This window comes from Mastigoproctus giganteus, chromosome 9 (genome assembly GCF_048544385.1).
Source record: "Mastigoproctus giganteus isolate SK-2022 chromosome 9, ASM4854438v1, whole genome shotgun sequence".
Classification (NCBI taxonomy): domain Eukaryota; kingdom Metazoa; phylum Arthropoda; class Arachnida; order Uropygi; family Thelyphonidae; genus Mastigoproctus; species Mastigoproctus giganteus.
The window spans coordinates 52,971,011-52,995,089 of NC_143583.1; the positions used below are offsets into that span (position 1 = coordinate 52,971,011).

The 24,079-nt window shown below is 38.9% G+C and overlaps 1 protein-coding gene across 1 annotated transcript in view; it reads right to left on the reverse strand.

The window, feature by feature from the left end:
* Positions 1 to 24,079, reverse strand: part of LOC150080223 (2-aminomuconic semialdehyde dehydrogenase-like) — a 67,798-nt gene that overhangs the window by 36,224 nt on the left and 7,495 nt on the right. Inside the window, exons 2-3 of the mRNA XM_090381267.1 lie at positions 10,088 to 10,288; positions 770 to 981 (exon numbers count right to left, since the gene is read on the reverse strand). Of these exons, the coding sequence (XP_090237393.1) occupies positions 770 to 981; positions 10,088 to 10,288 (413 nt within the window). The remainder of the gene's footprint in view (positions 1 to 769; positions 982 to 10,087; positions 10,289 to 24,079) is intronic.

Genomic DNA, 24,079 nt, shown 5'->3' on the forward strand with positions numbered 1-24,079 from the left:
AAAAAAACCTGCCCACTGTATAAATATTTTAAAATGTAGTTAGCCATCATCCCCATACACTGATATATCAGAATTTTACACCTTAAGTAATGAGCTGAGACATCCATAGTGGCACACCATGTTGAATTCTTGTTGAATTTAATGCAAGGATTTAATTTTAGGGATTGCAAATCCTTGTTGTTGGGATCGCTGTTTATAGTCATTCTGATGAGAAAAAAAAGTCGTAAGGTTTTATCAAAAGTTCAGTGAATGAATTTTGAAAAAATTTAAATTTATTCAATGATAATTATTTACATTGTTAATATTCTTCAATATAATATACTTCTGCAATCACATGCTTGTTTCATCATGCCCACCAGCAATCAAAACATTTTTGGAAGTCTTCTTTTGTGAGTCCTTTTAGCTGTATGTTATATTTGATTGGATTACGTGAATTAACTCAGATGATTTGCCTCTCATGTCTTGATTTTATTTTAGAATTACTTTCAGTATTTTGCAATTTTGTCATTTTCATTTTGCAACAACTGAAAAAAAAAAAAGCATTCACTCCAAGTAACTTTCCACTAGGCTAGCATTTAAAAAGTTAAAACTTGGTGCACATATTCTCGAACGATGTGTGTAAACTCTACTCACAATCTTTTAGCTGCTGTTATGTGTTCAGGAATTATAAGATCATTTTCCAAACGTTTTTGATCAAATATTGTAGTATTAACTATGTGGAACTTAGTACATAAAAGGATAATTCAGATATAAAACTTTTCTTGCTTACCAGCTTCATTCAACAATGAACAAAATTTCCAGGCTGTAAGTGATGTAAATTCGCTTGGTTTAGCCACAACAGTATTTCCATGTATTAATGCTGGACTGATCTTCATGACCAGCATCACCAGAGGTACATTCCATGGAACAATTATTCCAGCTACACCAACAGGTATGTGCACAGTATGGAATAGGGTCCCTGCTTCTTCTTTATACACTAACCTACAATTAAAGGGAGATCATTAGTGTTTAATTAAGAATTAAATTTGTCAATAAACATATAAATGTGCAAAAAATGATTTGCTTCAGAAAATTTCTTTGCAAAACTGTCATGATTGAAAAAAAAAAATACAATAAATGATATTTTATAATTTAAAAAAAAAAAATCACTTTAATGAAGATAAGTGACTTTTAAGCCATTCCATTTCAGCTAAAACTTGTTTTCTGTTAGTTTCCGAATATCAAAACCAATGATGGCTATATTTTGTAGTACCCGTATCTACTTAATATTATGTGCTGCTGTTCTTTAGCAAAAATGACTGATCTAAGTAGATTATGCTTTAAAGGTTACATCTGAGGAAAAAGAAATGAAACCCATTAATTTACATTTTGTAATTATAGTAGTCTCAATATGTCTTGTTAACCTAAATTACAGTTAATTCAAGGTAATTTCTACCGAAAAAAAAACGTTTTTTGTCAATAAAAATATTTGTCAAAAAAAACATACATAGTTATCAAAACAAAAATGTTTTTCATACTTGCATAATTTTATTATATTTTATTTCATTAGTTTAAATGTTTTTTATTGTTTTAATAAATAAAATTACAGAATAGATTTTTTATTTTGCCATTCCACATGGTCCAAGTTTTCAGCAAATTTATTTGGTTCCGGTCCTGTTTACCTTGTCAGCTTATTTAAAATTAAGAAAGTATTTAAGTTTAAAAAATTAGGACTCTTTAATTTAATTGCATTCCCATTACAAATTGTAATGGGAATACAATTGTAAATTGTATTCAAATTAGCATTAGCATTAGCATTAGTAGAGGCATTTGATGCAAGAAAGCAAGCTTATGCAGCATCAGCCAAAAAAAAAAAAAAAAAAAAACCACTTCCACTTCATCCCTCTGTTCATTCAAAATACCTGTCCAGCTGAGCCTTAAACTTATTTAGGCTATCAACCTCCACCACAAGGGATGGAAGTCTGTTCCACCAACCAACCACCCGCTGGCTAAAGGCAAATTTCCGCACGTCTATCCTACATCTGTCTTTCCTCAATTTGAATTTATGCCCTCTCAGGTGATTTTTCTGAGCTAGAGGAAGAATCCCATCAGCATTGAGCATGCTTAAACCATTCAAGGCTTTATACACCTCTAACAGATCACCTCGCTGGTGCCTAGTCTCCAGACACTGTAATTTGCAAAACTTAAGCCTTTCTTCGTAAGAGTACCCCTTTGTTCCATTCACTAATCTTGTTGCCCTTCTCTGTACTCGTTCCAGCAGCTCTACATCCTTCTTGAAATGAGGCCTCCAGACCTGTATACAGTACTCTAGGTGTGGCCTGACCATTGCCTTATACAATGGAATAATCACCTCCTTATCCCTGCTGGAAAAATTCCTGTATATCATTGACAATACTCCATGAGCTACTCTTGCAGCCCGTCTGCACTGCTCAGAGAACTTCATATCTGCCTGCACAACCACCCCCAAGTCCCTTTCATTCTCTACCACTGTCAGTGTAGTACCACAGAGTTGATACGTTGCTCTGGGGTTGCTGTTTCCCATGTGTAGTACTTTACATTTGTCAATGTTAAACTTCATTTGCCACCTCTCAGCCCATCTGCTCAACCTTTCCAGATCCTTGTTTGTTTGTTTGTTATTTGGTTTTTAGGAGCATTAGCAACTAAGGCCATATTGCTCCGGGATATGCGGTGGTCATTTTGTGACCTTTCCGCATCCTCCGTATTTGGTGGTGACGGGCTCGAACCCCGGTCTAATCAAGAAGCGTGTGCTACGCACTGCTGCTCCTTCCCACCTGGCTACGGAGGCGCCTTCCAGATCCTGTTGCAGCAGCATGGTGTCAGTAGTGTCCTTGACAACCCTGCCAACCTTTGTATCATCTGCAAACTTGGACATTAAGCTTGATATACCATCATCAATATCATTTATAAATACAGAAAACAATAAAGGACCCAACACTGAACCCTGAGGGACTCCACTAATAACATTAGTCCACGATGAGCAGTGTCCATTGATTACCACTCTCTCTGTCTTCTCCCCCTCAACCACCCCTTTATCCATAGCAGCAATTTGCCTCCAATGTCACACTGCTCCAATTTGTGTAGCAGTCTTCCATGTGCAACAGTATCAAAAGCCTTTCTAAGATCCAAGTATATAATATCAAAGTTATTCCCTGCATCCAGTTCTTTTGTGACTGCATCATAGTATCCAATCAAGTTGGTCAGGCAAGACTTCCCCTTAACAAAACCATGCTGTGTCTGAGCTATAACTGAAGTCTTGTCTAAATGATCCTGCAGTGCTTCTTTAACCAGTGTCTCCATTAATTTTCCTGGAACAGAAGTTAAGCTCACAGGTCTATAATTACTTGTGTCAGCCTTTGATCCTCCTTTGTGAATTGGGGTCACATTTGCACATTTCCAGTCTATGGGTACCTCCCCTGAGTCCAAGGAAGCTCTCATAATTATGGCTAAGAGTTTGCTTACTTCCTTTGCTGCCTCCTTTAATATAACTGGATAGATCTTTCTTGTGTTTATCTTCAACAATTTCTCCTCCACTTTACTCTCAGTTATTTCAAGATTCTGTAGCTTACTGCTAGAGTTGAATACACCTCTGGCATTCCCCTTGCTGAATAACTCCTCATGTGTGAATGTCGATGCAAAATATTCATTTAGTTTGTTAGCTACCTGAGCAGGATCATCAACAGTTGACCCATCAATATCAAGTGGACCAATCTGATTCATCCCCTTCCTTCTAGAGTTTACATAAGTAAAGAACTCTTTGCTGTTTTTCTTTGCATCCCTTGCCAAGGATTTCTCATAATGTGCCTTCGTCTGCCTAACCTCCTTTGTAACTTGGTTGCATATCAACTTGTATCTATCATAGGCTTCTGTGTCATGTGTTAATTTGTAAGTATCCCATGCATTTTTCTTCTCTGCCATATGCCTCATTAGTTCATCTGACATCCATTTTGGCCTAAACCTTGAACAATATTTCTTAGTTGGTATGTAAAGCCTAGTAGCTTCCAAGATAAGTTCTTTGAATGCTTCCCATTTTGAATTTGCTGTTGGTAACATCATCAGTTGGTCCCACTGTATAGAATTTAAATACTGTCTCAGTCCATCGTAGTCGCCTTTACGGAAGCAATAACCCTTCCCTTTACCCCTAATGGTAGTTACCTCTTTGAGTAAATCCCACTTAAGCACACTGTGATCACTGCCACCTAGTGGTTCATTTATCTGCAGATTCTTAATGCATGAAGAATCACTGCTGATAATCAAATCAAGAGTATTACTCCCTCTAGTTGCCTCCCGAACATGCTGATGTAGAAAACAATCATCCAATAAATCCACAAAAGCCCTGCTAGTGTATGAGTAACCAGCCCCCAAATTCCAGTCAATATCTGGGAAATTAAAATCTCCCATTATAAGACTCTCTGATTTACTGGCCCACTCTATTTCCCTGTACAGTTCCTTATTATACTCATCAGAGTCATTAGGCCTATAGCACATTCCTACTCTCAATTTTGATCTCCCAATGCTTATGTCACACCAAACTGACTCAACACTGCACTGTCCAGCGATGTCGACTGGCTTCACTTCCTTGGTTTTTATGTGTTTCTTAACTAATAGCATAACCCCTCCCCCCTTCCTATCCTGTCTATCCTTTCTGTAGACGTTGTACTCCCCAAATTGCAGTTCTGCATCCCTTATATCTGTGTGACACCACGTCTCTGATATCCCAACAATATCTGCCTTTGATGTTTTGAGCAATACCTCAAATTCATCAAATTTATTTACTAAACTCCTAGCATTGGTGTACACGCAAGTATACCTGCACCTGTTTCTATTCTTAGCTACCCTAACACAACCCATGTGTTTCTTGTACCGCAATGGCTCCCAGCAGTCTCTGAAATACCATGCATCTTGTTTTTCAGGCTTCTGCTCATTCTAATAGAAGCAGTGCAAGAATCTCTTTCACCTCTGCCAGTGGCTACTGTCAATCTATTGGTCTTTGTCTCCCCCCAAGCTAGCAGTTTTCCGACCCACCTAACACTGCCTCAATAGCATCAGCAAATATTCTTGCACCCTTTCTATTTAAGTGTATCCCATCCCTGTAGAAGCAATCTCTCCCGTTAACAAGTACAGTCCAGGCTGAAAAAAATTCTACCCCTTGAGCCTTGCACAATCTTTCCAGGGCCGAATTGATCGACAAGGCTCTCATCATATACTCCCTCCTATCGTGTCTGGGGAGAATTGCAGACACTTTCAAATTCAACCCTAATTCTCGGCTTTTGTTCAACAGTGACCTGTACTTGTTAAGTAATTCTGCCGGTCTCCTACTCTTAATATTATTAGTGCCAACGTGTACAACTATATCACCTTTTGTGCCCTTAAAAGATGATATTCGCCCTACAACGTCATCAACCTTTGCCCCTGGCAGACATACCCTGGTCCTGTTCCACCTATCTTTTTTACAAAGCATGTTCCCCGTTTCCCTGACAATAGAGTCACCAACAACTACTAGTTCCTTCGGGACCAGCGCATTCTGCCTTGGGGGTTGTCTCTGTGTCACGCGATGCCCAAGTGCAAGCTCTGGCGTTGATGTGGGCAGCTGAGAGCTTGATGGGCCCCTCAATTTAGTTTCTTCGAGGGCATCCACCCTGTCCTTCAAGCTCTCATATAGGCCCACAAGAACGCCGAGTTGTTGCCTGATATCGATACACTCCTTGCATCGCGCACACACAAAGACATCCCCCTTAGCAGTATCATGTCCCGTACCCGATTGCTCTGCAAACATCAAGCAAACAGTGCATTTTATAAGGCTGTGAGTCAGAGGACAACTGCCCCCCTCAGTTCTGCTCTGAGCCACAGCACTTCCATTAGCTTGAGCCTTTTGCTTTGCTGCTCTGGTCTGAGTCATGATTATATTAATTAATTATAATTAAATATGTTATGTTATTAATTATGTTAAATATAATTAATTATATTACGTTTGCAATCTAAGTCGTTATATGTATTTATTTAAACGTACAATTTAACTGCTAACGAAGTTCAACTAACGCTATCTAGTACGGTATATAACTATCGTATCACAAAGGCATGAAAATTACGAACGGTAGCAGAGTTGAAACACGTGGAAACCTTTACCGATACTTTTATGCAATTACAAGGCCGAGTAAAGAATAAATACACCAAATTAATCAGAAAATCACAAAATAATGTTATACTTTTGTGTTTTTTACAAACCTGAATTACAAACCTGAGAAGGCATATATTCAAACTGAGGAAAGACAGTTGTAAAATAGATGTGCGGAAGTTTGCCTTTAGCCAGCAGGTAGTTGATCTCTGGAACAAACTTCCATCTGTTGTGGAAGTCGATAGCTTAAATAAATTCAAAGCAGAACTGGTCAGAAAAATGGCAGCTGTGCTTTAATCCAACAATGTGTAAGGTATTACATCTGGGAAACAGTAATCCCAAAAAAACTTATTCACTTGGTGCAGTTCAAATAAACCTAGTACTGGAGGGAAGGGACTTGGGTGTTACGATACGGTCAGACATGAAATTCTTTGAGCATTGTAAACAGGTTGCAAGGAAGGCCCATGGTGTCCTATCGATGATCTATTGAACTTTTGCAAGTAGAGATAGGGACGTGATAATCCCATTATATAAGGCTTTTGTTAGACCACACTTGGAATACTGTGTTCAAGTATGGAGACCACACCTAAAGAAAGACATCGAGCTTCTTGAAAGGGTGCAAAGACGAGTAACTCACCTGGTGAGATCGGCAAAAGGGTGTCCATATGAAGAAAGACTTCGAATATGTGTGCTGCAGAGTTTGGAAACTAGACACCTTAGAGGAGATTTGATTGAGGTGTTTAAGGCTGTGAGAAGCATCAGAAAATGAATGCAGACGGAATTTTCAAGGTTATAAATGATGCTAGAACTAGGGGACATAAATTCAAGTTAAGGGGGAAATGTTTAGATTGGACTGCAGGAAGTTTTATTTTAGCCAACGAGTTATAAATTACTGGAATAAGTTGCCTACATGGGTGGTAGAGGCTGACAGTTTGGGGAAATTCAAAGGTCATCTGAATAGTACCTTCGGGTCAGGGAAGTGCATAGGATGATAGGTTTAATTTCCTTTTCTTTTACTAATTATTATTATTTATTTATTTTATTTTATTTATTTATTTTTTTATCATTGTTTTATTTGTTTTTTTTTTTTTTTTTTTTTTTTTTTGGCCGGTGCAGCCATAGGCTTTCTTGCACCATGCGGCCATTACTAATACTAGACAAACATTTGGAATGAATGGATCAGTGAAATGGGAAGGGTTTTTTTTTTTTTTTTTTTGGCTGATGCTGTATAAGCTTGCTTTCTTGCATCATGTGCCTCTACTAATGCTAAACAAATGCTAATGATGCCTTTATGATGGTGTGCAAAACATTACATCAATCTTTTTTATAAATGAGGAGTACCCTGCATATAGATATAATGGGCAGTGTGCTCCTGATTGCATTTTTTAAAATTTTTTTTTGCATATTTATTACAGAAAATATTAGCTTGGTTAGTATTCGATTTGCCAAATGGTGCAAAGGAGCTATTGAGTGATGCATTATTTATTGTGTACATTGCACTATATTTTTTATATACGATACAGCATTGTACAAGGTGGTATGTGTTGATAAGGTCTCATCTTGAAATTATAAAGGTCAAGCCAAATTTTGAGATGAAATTTTTTTTAAAACTTTTCAGAAAAAGCAAATTCTTTTGATATACATATAGCTGGTGGGACAGTTGCAACAAATGGAGCTGACACCCCCAGCCTCACACTTAAATGATTGTATGTACATTGTTAAATAATATAATACTGGATAATTATTTAAAATTATTATTATTATTATTTGTGACTGTGAATTTTCATGCCCTTATTTCACAAAAGCTCACATTGGTCCTGAGACTAGCTCAACAAGAAAATTAAATATCATAATGGCCACACTAATTTTATAAAACAAAACTACTATAGTGCTATTGCACATGTCTAAAATATGGGTTAAATACATGAATGTTGAAAGTGCTCATTCTCATTAATTTTACTTTCAAAAAGTAATATACTGTATAGTTGCTAAGTTCAGCAAAGGTTCATATAGCACTTTCAATTTTTTAAATGAAATTTAAGGTGTCAAAAATTCTTGTTTTAAGATTGTTCATAAACTGGAAGGTATGTGTAAATTGGAAACGGTGCTCGACAGTCATACTCATAGGCACGTAAAATAATACAGAATCAAGTTAGATGCAGAAAAGAATTGTTGCCATTCAGCCATTCACAAATGTAATGTGCTATCCACCATCTAACAGCAGAACTCTGTAACATCATTTGTCTGCCAAGGCAGAGGCATTGTATGTCCAGAAAATGTCTCATTTGTGAAATGGAAATCTAGTCTGATTTATATCACTTTGACTTCTCTGAAATATTATAGCAGTGGGCAAAATTGTTGATGTGAATTAAAATTGTTTTGTGGAAGCTTGCTAGGAGAGGGTGGCAAGGATTATCCTGTCAAAAGCCATGGAACACTTGTAATCTAATCATAAAATATATTCAATGAAATTAATAGTGGTACTGTGCTCCACTCCTTTAAAGATTTTAAAGTTCCACTAATGAAGAAGGTCACCTTGGTATTTCCCTAATTCTGAGTTTCAGTTCATCCCAAAAATATTCAGCTGTGGTTCTGTGCTGGCCACCACAGTGTTCCAAAGTCTTCAAACTACACATTCACAACTCTTGCTTTGTGACTTGGAGCCTTGTGTTTGAAGATGCAAAGGCTATGTCCATAAAATTGGCACAATGTAGAGCACAGAGAATTGGCCAGGACAACATGGGATGTAATATTCATGATACTGGACACTGCAACCAGTGGATCTACTCCATATAATGAGAAAATCCCTCAGATCATGGTCTCCCAGTTTCACAGCTTGAAGAACACACTCAAATAGTAAGCCAAATGCTTCCATTGGAATGGAAGGGCATGCAGCTTAACTTATGTCAGGATCAATTTCAACTGGGTCACCCTTGCAGGTTGTATAGTGGTTATAATCACCAACCTCCTACACCCAGTGGAAAAGGCATCCACACATCCAAATACCCCCCCCCCCCATGAAACTATCCGTGTTTACCTTTACAAAAGCTAAACTATTTTTGCAATTACAAAAATCAGCCTTTACAAAATATTTTTTAGTTGCAATCTTAGAGGGTTCCCTGATTTTTGGTAGGGTAATATATATGAGGTGCATTCAAGTATAGGGTCTCCAAATTTATTTCTTATAAAATACACAAAAAAAAAAAAAAAAAAAGTGAAACGTCATTTTTCAACATAATCTAAAAGGGACACATTTTTCACCTCTTCCAAGGCTACTACCAAAGTTCATTTCTAGGTGTATTCACCCACTGGGGAAATGCTGAAGAAGCTGCTTGTAGGCTAGGAAAAGTTCTGCCACAAAGAGCACTTCTTGTTTGTAATGTTGGATGAGACATGAATTCCACTGTTCATTCCTGAAACTAAGCATTGGTCCACTCAAAGGAAGCACACTGAGTAACCTCTGCTCAAAAAAGTTCCATGTTGCAAGTGTGAAGAAAATGTCAAAAGAAATGTCAGAAGAAATGTCAAAATGACTGAATCACATTAATTCATCAGGACTGCTCTATCCCCATCTTGGTGCTAATGTGCAAATTTTTTTATAAGAAAAATAGGGGATGTGGGATAACCCCACAATCTCTGTACCAGCCTGACCTTTTACCTAGTGACTTGGTTCTTTCCAATGATGAAAGATGGTCATTGTGTGGAACATTTTTAGGCCGACAAGCAGCAGCTGCTTCAGCCATTCACCATTGGTCTAAACAAACCTTGGTAGCGTACTTCACAGCTTAGAAAAAAAAAGGTGAAAAATGTTCCTTCTAGGAGGTGTTGAAAAATTGTTTTCATTTTTGCATCTTGTCCATTTTATAAGATATGAATTTGGAGACTTTGTAGCTTGAATGCACTTCATATATCAAAAATTAAAATTTAATATACATTTTTGTATGTAGTACTTACTTATCAGACTGTCTCTGTGCAAGAATTCCAGCTTCTCGCAGAAAGTACAGCACATAAACCATATCAAAATTTCTGGCTAAAGATACTGGCTTTCCTTGATCTCTAGATTCTAATTCTGCAAATTCATCCATACGGCTTTCGAATAACTCTGCAAGACGCAAAAGAACGTTTGCTCGCTCCGTGAGTGGCTTTGCAGACCATCTGGAAAATAATTGGGAAAAAAAATCCATGGAGTTCATTAAATATACTGTGTAAGATATTGATATCACTAATCAGAGTTGTTTGCCTACCATTAAGATAATTTATAATGTGGTAAATAATGATCTCATTATTTTTGTAGCACACCTATCAAATTTTCAGGCAGCATTAAAAGATATTGCATCAGTTTGACACAAGTTTTCTTTCAAAGTCATTGACACAATAGTTCTAAAAAAAGAGCCCACTGACAATTTAATAAGAGTCGCTCATTAAAATAAAATAAATTATCAAAATATGTTTGATATTAAGAACAGTGATTTTTGATATGGGATCTCTCAATTAAGAGTCACTCAGAATTAAGAAACACACTTTACTATTTAAATAGCTTGTAACCCTGCAGCTTGATCCTCATTAAGCATCAGTAAAGAAGGATGTAATTTTTATGAAAAAAAAATCACTAAATTTAATATGACATTTATGCAATAACATATACACTCAGTGATCACTGAATTGTGACTACCCCAATCCATAATGGACCGTGCTGCATAGCTCACAGTATAAAAAGCTGAACAGCTTTGTACACTAGAGCACTGGTAATATGCATCTGGTTGTGCAAGTTAAAGTGATAAAATTATGGGATGCAGTAAAGGTATTGGGTTTCAAAGGAGCAAGATTGTGGTAGCTTGTGAATGTGTGCTTCCATATTGGAAATGGCACATCTTATCAACTGTGCATGGCTCACTGGTTAAGGTATACTAAGAATGGTGTTGAACAGTTCAAACCACCTACCAACAGAACTGTAAAGAATTAAGAAAGGTGGATGTTTGTGGTGAGTGCAGTGCATGGGCTCAATGGCAGGTCACTGTGTGACAGTTTGACATCACTACAATATGGACAATGCAAAAACACTATCCCAAATGACAAAGCACTGCATACTCAGATGAGTGGAGTTCCACAGCAGATTACTGTTCATCATCATCAACGGAAAATGCCATGGTGTCAACAACATGCTTGTTGGGCACTGGAAAGCAGTGTGCTGGTTGGATGAGTCCAAATACTTGGTGCAACGTGCTGATGGATGCCTTCATGTGTGGCACAAGTAACATGAGTCCATGGTGCCCACTGTCCAGGCACATGGCAGTGGTTGCTTAATTTGGGGCATGTTTTTCTGGCAAGAACTAGGATCCCTGGTGCATATGGACCAACGTTTCACTGGTGTGGTCTACCAACAGCTCTTAGGAGACCACGTGCACCCTGCCATTTTGCATTTTTTTCCAGACAAATGGGATCTTTCAAGATGATAATGCTCTGTATCGTTGGGTCAACATTGCATGAGTGTTTGAAGAACAGTGAAGATGTCACCCACGTTGTTTGGCCTCGAAATTCACCTGACCTCAATCCAACTGAGCACCTGTTGGATTTTTTGGAACAGGAAGTGAGGCATATGGATATGCAACCATCATCTGTTCTGATGCTGAAAATCCTTGCAGGCAGCATGGCTGCAGATCCTATGGATGTCCCCAGTCATCTAGTGGACTGAGTGTCTAGGCAAATAGCAGCTGTTATCTGTTCAAATGATGGCCCACATGGTATTAGGTAGGTGGCCACAATTCAGTTGTTTGTTGTTTATTTGCCGACCGGGCTAGCCGGGTGGGTAAAGTGCCTGCCTAGCAACCCAAAGGGTTCGAATCTCGCCTCGGGCTTGGATCAAAGTACTGCAAAAACCTTGGGAGGTGCATTATGGCCACAAAAACTGATGTGCCAACAACTACCAAAAAAAAAAAAAAAAAAGTTTGTTTGTTATTTGGTTTTTAGGAGCATTAGCAACTAAGGCCATATTGCTCCGGACACAATTCAGTGATCACTGAGTGTATGAGTAGGGTTGCCTGGGGAGTTAATCTGAGTTTTTTTGGCCTGCACAACATGAAAATTGGCATGTGAATGCATGCTTATGCAGACAATATAGTGGCCTAAGTTGTTGATGTGCCCAAAACAAAACAACTCGTTACTCATATACTTTAACTTTTCCAAATTATTTCCGAATATCTAACATATATAATTTTTGGACTTCATCAATGCTTTTCAACCAGTGTTCCGCAAAATGTCCCACCAAAAATAATATTTATCTATATTTCGATATTTTGTTGTACTTTAAAATAAAACAAAAATATACTCAATATGTCCATACTAAAAACAGATTCTTTTGGCATAAGTTTAGCTATTTTATTTCTAGTTAAAGAATATTTTTTTAATGCTGAAATTGAATGAGCAAAATAAAGTTTATATATATATTTGGTGTAATGTCAATTTCTTACCATATCAAGGTATTCTGTTACTCCTGAAAAGGTTGAAAAACACTATGTTATATGATAAACTTTCAACTTACACAGGTCAACAAATATTTTTAAGCAGGAAAAAGTGGAATAGACAGATCTTTGGACACTGAGTGCAAATCTGTTTTTGGCTTTCCTTTGGGCATGTGATGAGACTAATTACACCACTCACATACCTATTCAGTCAACCTAATGAATGTAATTTTTTTTATTACCCTTTGTACAGTTTTATTGTTTGTAAACCTATATCCTTATTTCATAATTTAATGATTAAATTGTTTCAGGTAAGGTCTAGTGAATTATTGAAACACTAGTCTATTCAAATGGATTACACGACTAGTTGATCAAAAGGAAAAAAGTCTATGCCTTTTGTGTAATGGCATCAACTTTTTTGGCTCACTCCATTACATGGAGGAAATCAATGGTGAAATCACTGGATTCTCAGAGAAGAGTAAGCACAAGATTTTTGTTTGTACAAACCTGGATTCAGATCCAGGATCAATTCCAGCATGGGCTAGATTTTTTTGATGAAATGGAATGCGATGAAGGTGCGATTTAAGTGCAATTTAAGAATTTCAGCCAGGCCTGAGTACACCTGACAAAGATGGAGCCAGAGCTTTTACCAAAGATTAATTCAATAACCTTTACCTCACGGGTAGTAGTACATATATCACAATGCCCCCCACGTCTGATGGAAAAGGCCCGGGTTCCAATCCCATCAATGGTGTCAGGAATTTTTATGGGCTTTTTTTACGTGGGTGAGTTGATCTCAGGCAATGGTAGCATGGCTTTCCTCTCCAAAACTCGTTTTCCGGGAGAAAAACGTCGATTTGTCTGTTTTTCGAGTAGGCAAACAACAGGCAAATCGACCAGAGAATATTTGAAAGTGACAGATAATACATATGGCACAATATGGTTTAAGTTGCTGATGTGTTTAAAAACTCTACAACAAATAACATTCAATGATATCAGAGATCTAATTCTCTCCAAAGATAAAGCTGCACTCCTCGCCTTGGGATTAAAGCAGAAACATGGTTAAGAAAAACCACAAAGTGTCTCACTATCGGAAAAGAAACCAAGTTTTGGTGACATTCTTTAGAGTAAAACGTCTGCTCTGCTACGATACCAATGGAGTTTTTTTTGGGAATTCTCACAAGTACGCATTACATCTGAATGATCGACTCCTCACAGCGAAGCTTGAAAGTTGTTCTCTTGCATAATGGGAACTTAAAAGCTATCCTTTGCCATTGCCCACACTGTTCATTTAAATGAAACACTATAGCGAGCCCTTGTGGGTAACGCAGTTGGTAGAACCGCCCTCCTCCCCACACCAGGTGGAAAAGATCTGAGTTCGAGTACCGTCAATGACGTGAGGAATTTTTTTGGTTTTTCATAACGTAGCTGAGTTAGTCGGTCTTACGCGAGGGTAGCAGGTTTTTCTCCCGGAAACTCCGGTTTTTCGGCCAGCAAACAGAAACTCGACCACAGAATACACACAGTTTACAGACTATACATGTAGCAATATGGCCTTAGTCGCTGATGCTCTTAAAACCCTACAACTATAACACGAAGATTATTCAAAGCAATTCATTACAACAACCAACGATGGAATATCTGGGGCGACCTCAAACTCACTGGTATGTTAATTGGGTATGAAAGAAGGGTTCACAAAATGATTCTTATGCCTATGGAACAGTCATTCTACCACAGACAATTACATCAGACGTGACTGGCTTCAAAGAAACACATGAGCCAGGAATGAATACCGTTCAGTGTGTTCTATTAGTAGATCCAGTGAAGATTTATCTTCCACATCTTCACATTATATTGTGCTTCGTGAGGAGTTTTGTGAAAGCGATGGAAAAGATGAATTAGAGTGGATTTCATTACTTGAGTGATTAATTTCCAATGATTAGTGCCCGGAAAGTGAAAATGTAAAGTACTACATATGGGAAACAGAAACCCCAGAGCAACGTATCAACTCTGTGGTACTACACTGACAGTGGTAGAGAATGAAAGGGACCTGGGGGTGGTGGTGCAGGCAGATATGAAGTTCTCTGAGCAGTGCAGACGAGCTGCAAGAGTAGCTCATGGTGTATTGTCAATGATATATAGGAATTTTTCTAGCAGGGATAAGGAGGTGATTATTCCCTTGTATAAGGCAATGGTCAGGCCACACCTAGAGTACTGTATACAGGCCTGGAGGCCTCATTTCAGGAAGGATGTAGAGCTGCTGGAACGAGTACAGAGAAGGGCAACTAGATTGGTGAATGGGACAAAGGGGTTCTCTTACGAAGAAAGGCTTAAGTTTTGCAAATTACAGTGTCTGGAAACTAGGTACCAGCGGGGTGATCTGATAGAGGTGTACAAAGCCTTGAATGGTTTGAGCATGCTCAATGCTGATGGGATTCTTCCTCTAGCTCAGAAAAATCACCTGAGAGGGCATAAATTCAAATTGAGGAAAGACAGATGTAGGATAGATGTGCGGAAATTTGCCTTTAGCCAGCGGGTGGTTGGTGGGTGGAACAGACTTCCATCCCTTGTCGTGGAAGTTGATAGCCTAAATAAGTTTAAGGCTCAGCTGGACAGGTATTTCGAACGAACAGAGGGGTGAAGTGGAAGTGGTTATTTTTATTTATTTATGTTACTTTTTTTTTTTTTTTTTTTGGCTGATGCTGCATAAGCTTGCTTTCTTGCATCAAATGCCTCTACTAATGCTAATGCTAATCTTTGTAGGTCTTCAAATTAGCATTAGCATTAGTAGAGGCATTTGATGCAAGAAAGCAAGCTTATGCAGCATATCAGAGAGCTTCTGCAAATCAGAGAGCTTCTGCAGAATTGAAAAATGTATCAGTATATTAGAACTAAAAGCTTGGCAGGCTTTCAAATGGTTCTGTGGAAATCTTTTGAATAACCACAAGTTTCACGCGTACAAGGATGATGTTCAGAAACCGCCTGACGCATTTAAAGAAATTTGGTGACGTATGTTGCTGAAACTTCGTTTTCTGGTATTCACCTTTAGACTTATTATTATTAGCTATATGGTGCAAGGAAGCCTGAGGCTTATGCTGCACCAGCCAAAAAAAAAAAAAAAAAAAAAAAAATTCCCGAGTTACCCTGAGAGAGAGAGAGAGAGAGAGAGAGAGAGAGAGAGAGAGAGAGTGGTAGAAAGGAATCGCCAAGAAAGAGAAGAATGATGATATCCGGCTCAGGACCCTGGGTGTGCCAAGCCCATACTCACCAGATGTGAGCCCCTGGGGTTACTTCTTTGTGAGTGACGAGCATAGGGGAATGATTCAATCGAAACAATAAGTCAAAGGAAGAATGTACCAAGATTTAAAGAAATTTATATGCACAGCATTTTTAAATTGGACATATCTTTTGTTTTACGTAGTGTACTGTATTATTTTAATTATGTGTGTGTGTGTTTTAAAATGTAATTGCAACCAGTCTCGTGTTTTGTAATGAAATCATCTTAATTAACTTGTAATGATATTATCAGTAGTCGTATTACGAAAACTACACGTGTGCTAGAGAGAGAGAAGGAGAACATCTGTAAATTAGCACGCAAAACTGGTTTAAAAAAGTGTTTACATCTTTGATAACAAAAAAGTTTCATTTTGTTGACCAATGCAGAAGGCTAAAAAGTTCCGCGCCATGCTCTTTGAAGTTATGATCAGAATCACAATCGATAAACGGAAGAAATAGCGACTGCATGGCGAAATGTAACAACTGCGCAGATTAATAATGGTAAACTTTTCTTCTTGAGAATTTGTAATCGATTGCAATCAACTGCATCCCGGCATAGTTTCCCCCTGTTGATATAATGGTGAACAGAACTGGGTGGAATGGATGGCGAAAATCTTTTTGTTGATTTGTTTATATAAAAATTATATATACACTGTCCAGTCAAAACATTATGACCACTCTCATGTTTTAGCAATCGGCCGTTCCTCCCTCCCTTCTGGCACAAGTGTTGCGGTAAGAACCAGTAAACGCTATACCGCAGGTTCGTGGCACGGGCTTCATACGAATTACTTGATGGACATGGACATAGGAAGTGATCTGACAATTCTTGAAAAGAGACGATTGTCGGGTACCGGTTGAAGGGTGATAGTACAATGGAAACTGTGATCTTGTGGGATGTTTGCGGAGTGCTGTAGTTAAGGTGTTCCAAGAGAACACGGATATAGTGTATAGTGCTTCTTGTCAAGCGGCGCCGGTGGTCCCCCCACTCCGCGTAGTATACTCTGTGTAGCAATAAAAACCGTGAAAGGGCCATAGATAGTGTGAGTGTTGGTGTAGTTTGCATAATGTAGTGTTGGGTTATTCCTCCGAACGATTACTCAACCCTGGGGGCCCCTAGTGGGACCCGTTTCCCGCCCACCACCACAAGGAGGTAGACCGGGTGTAGGATATAGGTAAAGACTGGCGGGGCGAATCCTGGACTTCGCCTGAACTTGTCAGGGAGGGGCACCAAAGGGAGAAAAAACTCTGCAAGTTTTTGGTTTTTGTTGGAATGGGAGTGTGGAGATGATAGTTGAGTGTTAGGAAAAGGGAAGTGAAGATAAGGAAGGTGGATGATATGAAGACTTTTCACCTGGAAATTGGAAGTTAAAGGGACAGAGGGGAGAGACCCCTGTGAATAGAACCCACCCTCCAAAGTCGGGGAGGACTGTTATGAGCAGAAAAAAGGTTCAGGGTGATAGAGTCTACTAGGGGAAAAGTTTGGGTGGGGGTTTGGGAAAGGATGCTGGTATTAAGGGAGACTAAAGTCATAAGTTATAATGCCCTATGTGGGACAGGTAGATTGTACCGTAGGTGCACAGTACTTCTTTCTCACAGATGTCACACTGGCCAGACCAGACCAGGGTCAGCAGATCCCACGACATGCCTATGAACAAGGAGGCATGATGACAGCCAGGCAGGGGAGGGGGGCTTCCTGATAGGTTCACCACTACAGTTTAAGATTACACGAATGTATACGAACAGTTTTAACAAATTGTAAGTAGAAGTAATGGAGCTTACTTTGTCTTTTAAAATGATGAAAGTGGAGTATATTTCAGTTCTTCTATCAAGATGGTGGATTAAAACAATATAAACATACCATGATACTCTTATGACCCCTTCCTCCCATTACATGTAGTGTGATTCGTTTGTGTTTAACTAAACGTAAGTTTTGAATCGGTGGTTCAAATTTTACGAAGCAGATTGAAATTTCGTACACACTGACAGTCCTTGCCAGCGGAGTTGGAGGAAACCCCCGGAGCTGCATTACAGTTAACACTATACACTATGTACTATAGTAGTACACAATCAATGTATATAATGTTGTATACAGCTAATGCAGTTATTTAATTTCATTGTTCATTTACGTTTGTACAGCCAAGTTATGTATGCTCAATCTGCAGGTTACCTCTGCAAGTTAAATATGATTTTAAATGAATCTTTACTTTCCATTTATAGAAGTGTTTTTCAATTTAAGCCAGGTGGTCCATGCATTCCATATCCAACTCAAACCATACCGTTTCCTGTTCATCCACAGTCATCATTTCCCAGTCGTGCAGGTCCACCAGCTGTTGTTACAAGTGTTCCTGACAGCCAACTTCCACTTTTACTGTCAGAAACTCGTAATCAAAACACAGAAGTGCGTTTAATACTAGGAAAACTAACAGACAAAGTTGAAATGGTTATTCAATAAGGTAAGTAGATAAAGTAATTTTTTTTTCATCACTATCATCTATAGCTAATATTGGAAAGAAGTGACTTTCGTCACTGAATTGTAAACAAACTATTAGATCAGTTATTTACAATGTAGCGATGAATGTCAACTTTTTTTTACTGAAGTCAGTAGTACTTATGTTACGTCTTTAAGAACTTTAACTTGCTAAATTACAGCTATTTATTAAATCATTTAATATATTTACTTAAATTTAACTTCTCATTTGAGTTAAGTCATGCCGTAGGTGGTGGTGGTTGCTGTTATATACACGGTGTCCCAAAAGTCACTGCGTATTTTGGTGAAACAGTGTGATTTTCAAAAAAAATTCCTTTTTACATAAAATATAAGTATTTCTATTGTGTTAGAGATGTTATTATAATTTTTATTAATTTTTTAATGTTTTCTTTTCCAGACCCATAATTCATGATGAATGTTCAAGAGCGAATTTTTGTTGTAACATCTCGCATCAAAGGAAGGAAGTTTTGTGAAATTAGGGGAAGATTTTCAAGGAGATTTTATAGTGTGGTCCATTAAGCTGTTATTTTTATTTGATCGACAAGTTCTGCACACATTGCTGCTCGAGGTGGAAAATCTTCTTCATACTGGTCATCAGTAGCGTAGCTACCCTTTTTCTGGCCCGGAGGCAAAGAACATGTTCGGGCCCCTACTTAATTAATGAAAATTGCAAAAACAGGAGACAGCCAAAGATGCCGGGCCCCTAAAGGGCCTGGGCCCGGAGGCAATTTTATTGCCTGCCTACATGGTAGCTACGCCATTGCTGGTCATGCAACAGTTGAATGCAGTAGGGCTTTTTCATCAGTGTTGAACGCAAAATTCTGTGAACTGATGTCTGGGTATGTTCAGTCTTCGAGATCCGTCCCTAACTGATAATTTTAAGTCCTCTTTGAACATTTCTCGAATTGATTCAATGCTTTCACGTGCTGTCCTTAGGCGTACACATCTCTCCTCGTCATGCACAGATCCAGTTCTTTAAATTTGTTCACCAGTGCACGAATCGCATTGTCTGTAGGACCGAGATATGAAATCTCCTTGTAAATCTTTCCCTTCATTTCTTTGATGCGGGATGTTACAACAAAAATTCGCTCTTGAACATTCATCATGAATTACAGATCTGAAAAGAAAACATTAAAAAATTATAATAACATCTCTAACACATTACAAATATTTATGTTTTATGTAAAAAAGAATAAATATACTTGTCGTAATGAAATTTATTTGAAAACCACACTGTTTCATCTAAATAGCAGTGACTTTTGGGACACGATGTATTTCAAAAAATATTCATATTAAATTTATGATTAAGAATTGTTCACATTGTGGAGGGGAAGAGTTGCAATTTTTAGAGAATACTACATTCAATTTTAGCGAATACTATTTTCGATCGCAACAACCAGATTGGAAGTGAAGTATGTGCTGTAACCATCATATTGGAGATCTGCCTCTCATAGTTTGAATTGAAATTATTGTCATAATGTCAGTCCTTACGAGCGAGTAGGTAGCAGGGCATGATGGCAGTTTTTGGCCATGGTGGCTCACAAGAACTTTGGCCCCATTTGAATCCCTTATCCTGTCGTACCTATTAGTCGATGATCCAAATTTTTTGTTTGTTCCGGCGGCGATTGTTGATCAGCCACGTAAACCAGCTCATGCCTAGTGGATAGCATCGTTTCCTTTCTTGTTGGGTGGGAATGATAAGGGTTTCCTTCCCGTCGGGGATGGGAAGAGCCTTTATGGACTATTTTCACTCTGTAGTCGAGTTATTTGATCTGAGGTAAAGGTTCGCATGGTTCTCCCTGCGAAAATTCGGGTTTTGAGCCTAGAAATAAATAACAAATCGACTAGAGAATACACACGGGTATAGGCAAATGCACTTTCAGGAGTTTTTGCAATGAGCTCAATTGGTCCTTGAGGTTGTCACAGACATTCTCTCAGATATGCCAGACAAGCTGCACTTGCTACCTGGGAGTCTAAAACGCTGATGGAACTGATATTCGGGTGACACTCAAGTCAAATGGACCCAATTTCGGCGACGTCCGGACGGTCTGTGACAGCCAAATCGTCTGCTTGCACCTTCACGATGGTGGGACTGTCAGTAATCCTGGGTATAACCTCCATGCACAAGTACATGGTGGGTAACCGCCCAGGTGTGAAAAAGCGTAAGCAGGGGTCGAGGTGTGGCGCCCACACCACATGGAGGAATGCCGCCCCTCTATGTTACCAGGCAGTACTCGATGGTAGATGACTCTCATCAACCAGTGCAATACCACCACTTTGCTTATTGGAGGCTTGAAGTGGTGGAACCCATGTTTAGTCTCTAGAGCTAAGTTCCGCTAAGTTCCGGTCAACCCTTCCCTATCTCTTCCATCATGCAGTATGATTGATGACTTTTGAGTTTATGATGAACATCTTGGCGAGATCCAATATTCCTTACATTTCGAGGATACAGTTCTAAAACGGTGTTCGCAGGCCGGCAGCTAGTTAGTACACCGAAACGAACCTAATGGTAACTCTCTAGGTGGCTTCCGGATCAGCCGGATAATCTTGCTACCTCTACTCTGCCAGATAGTGACTGGAGGGGAGGGAGTCCGAGTACTGTGTATGCGGGGAGCATTGTCGAGGCCACCTTATGTCAAGGATCTGGGTATATTCTTACCATGTGTACGCCATATCCAAAATTTCATTACTTCATACAGCATGTCCCACCCACTTTTTCTTACTATTGAATACACCATGAATTGTCAAACTAATAGAGCAAGCTTATCTGCGAAAAGATCTAAACCTCCCAAGCACTTCCTAATTCATTTCACAAATTTACGTGGTCTCAATTCTAATCTTAACGATGTCCATTTCCACTTGCAGTCTGCCAAACCCCATGTAATTTTTCTGACAGAATCTCAGTTATCGGTTGATTCAACTACTGCTCATCTCAGATGCCTAAATTATTCGCTGAATGATTCCTTTCGCCTCAAAAGTGATACTTGTGCATATGTCCGTTCTGATATTCCCTGTCAGAGACTTGGCAATTTGGAATCTCCTCTCTTTGATCTTCTCTGGCTTAAAATCTCTCTACCTCATTGTGTAAAATTCATCTGTTATCTCTGCCGTTCTCCCAACTTCACTAATCACTTGGAGCTTTTTGACTTCCTCTCGTTGCAACTTGACTTTCTCCAGTCCAACTTTCCTAACAGGGAGGAAATTTTCCTTGGTGATTTTAATTTTCACAACTCCAGCTGGCTTCCGTTTTCTAGTCACACCGACCCAGCTGGTCGAGATGCTGAGACTTTTGCAATTACTAATGACCTTGCACAGATTGTTCATTTACCTACAAGAATACCGGATAATCCTATTCATACAGCCAACACGCTTGATCTTTTTCTCACAAGCAACCCTTCTAAGTACACGGTCGAAGTGAGAGGTCCTTTAAGCACTTCAGATCACAACTTTGTGATTGTCTCTTCTCCAATGGAACCTTTATCTCATGGCTATTACCAACCTCGTGTTTTTGGCATTACAAGAATGCAAAATGGGATGACCTCCGAGATTTCTTTTCTTCTTTTCCTTGGTCGGATTACTGTTTCAAAACTTCTGATGTCAACGTATGCTCAGATCGTGTCAGTGAAATTATTCTTGCAGGAATGGAATCCTTTATTCCACACTCCACTTTAAAATCTCGTCCTTTATCTAAACCTTGGTTTTCCAATAAATGTGCTAAGATTGTTCAAGAGAAGAATGTTGCATATTGTAATTGGCTTGTTTCTAATTCTTCAGTTTCATTTTCTGCCTACACCAAAGCTCGCAACAATTGTAAAGCAGTTATTAATCAGTCCAAACTAGAGTTTGAACAGGCTAATAAGAGTAGAAAACTTGCTTCTTGCCCTTATGGTAGCTGAGCATTCTGGTCTCTTGCCAAAGCTATTGGCCGCAACTTTTGCCCATCTCTGCTCCCACTTCTGTCCAAACCAGATGGTTCTGTTGCCACTTCAGCAAAGGATAAAGCTGATCTGCTAGCATCCCATTTTTCTTCCAACTCATATATTAATGATCTTGGTAAAACACCTCCCACCATTCACAACACGCTCCATTCAATGAATCCTGTGGTCTTCCGTCAAAAGGATGTCAGAAGAATTTTGACGAATCTTGATGCTAAGAAAGCTCCAGGTCCCGATGGTATTTCTCCACTTGTTCTCAAAACCTGTGCTCCTGAACTTACTCCTATTCTTTGCCGCCTTTTTTCACTTTCTTATTCCAAAGGTGTTTTTCCTTCTGCTTGGAAATTTGCTAATATATAGCCAGTTCCTAAAAAGGGTGACAAATCCCTCCCATCCAATTATCGTCCCATTGAAATTACTTCTACTCTTTCTAAAGTAATGGAGAAATCAATTAACCGCGAACTCTTAAACCACCTAGAAACCTTCCGTCTGATCAACGATCGCCAGTATGGATTCCGTCAGTGTCGATCCACTGGTGATATTCTTGCTTATGTTACCCATTTATGGACTAATTCAATGGAAAGGTTCGGGGAAACACAAGTAGTTGCTCTTGACATCTCAAAGGCTTTCGATCGTGTTTGGCATAAAGGTCTTCTAAACAAGCTTCCATCTCATGGTTTGCCAACTGTTTTTAGTAATTGGTTATCCAGTTTTCTCTCTGATCGCTCACTGAGGGTGATGGTAAATGGCTCTCTGTCTTCTAACTTTTCCACTAATGCCGGCGTCCCCCAAGGTTCAGTTCTTTCCCCCACTCTTTTCCTCTTGTATATTAATGACCTTCTTCCATTGACTGAAAATCCTATCCATAGTTTTGTGATAGCACATTGCATTCCACTTTCCATTTTGAGAAACCTTACCCTGTTCAATCAGCTTCAACTTCTCGAAAATCTGCTACCAATTCCTTAAATGCCGATCTTCAGGTAATTCTCCAGTGGGGCAAAGACAACTTAGTTGATTTCAACCCTTCTAAAACTCAGTCTTGTCTTATATCTCGCAAAAAGGATTCTTCTGCTCCTATGCTTATCTTTAGTGGCACTCCGATTTCTAGGCAAAATGATATATCTCTTTTGGGGATTACCCTGACTTCTACTATCTCTGTTGGCACAAGCACATTACAAATATTGCTTACTCTGCATCTAAAAAACTTGGTTTTCTCTTTCGCTCTCGGCGTTACTTTTCTTCCAAACAGCTGCTCACTCTCTATAAATCGCAAATCCGACCTGCCGTGGAATATTGTTCCCACATCTGGGGTGGTGCCCCCAAAACTTCTCTCAGGCTTTTTGATTCCCTTCAGAAGAGGGCAGTTAGGTTAATTAATGATTCATCTCTAATAGAGTCTCTCCACTCGCTGTCTCATAGACGTACTGTTTCTGCTGCATGCCTCTTCTACAGATACTTCCATGGGCACTGTTCTTCTGAATTGGCTTCTATAATTGCCGCTCGCTCTCTCTTTCAAAACAGTCTGAACACGTGCCGCCTCCAGCCAACATCCATTTACTGTCCAACTTCGTTCTTCGTTTATTCATTCAACTGCCGTTTTCTGGAACAACCTTCCTTCATACGTATTTCCTGAAAATTAGTCTAAAGAAGTTCAAGTCCAATATCAACAAATATCTTATTTCGTCTTCTCAACCTCCGACCCAAGCATGGTACTAAGTACTATAGGTTATAATACCTCTCGTGCTTGGGGTTTGCATAAAAAAAAAAAATTATGGGGCTCAATTCAATG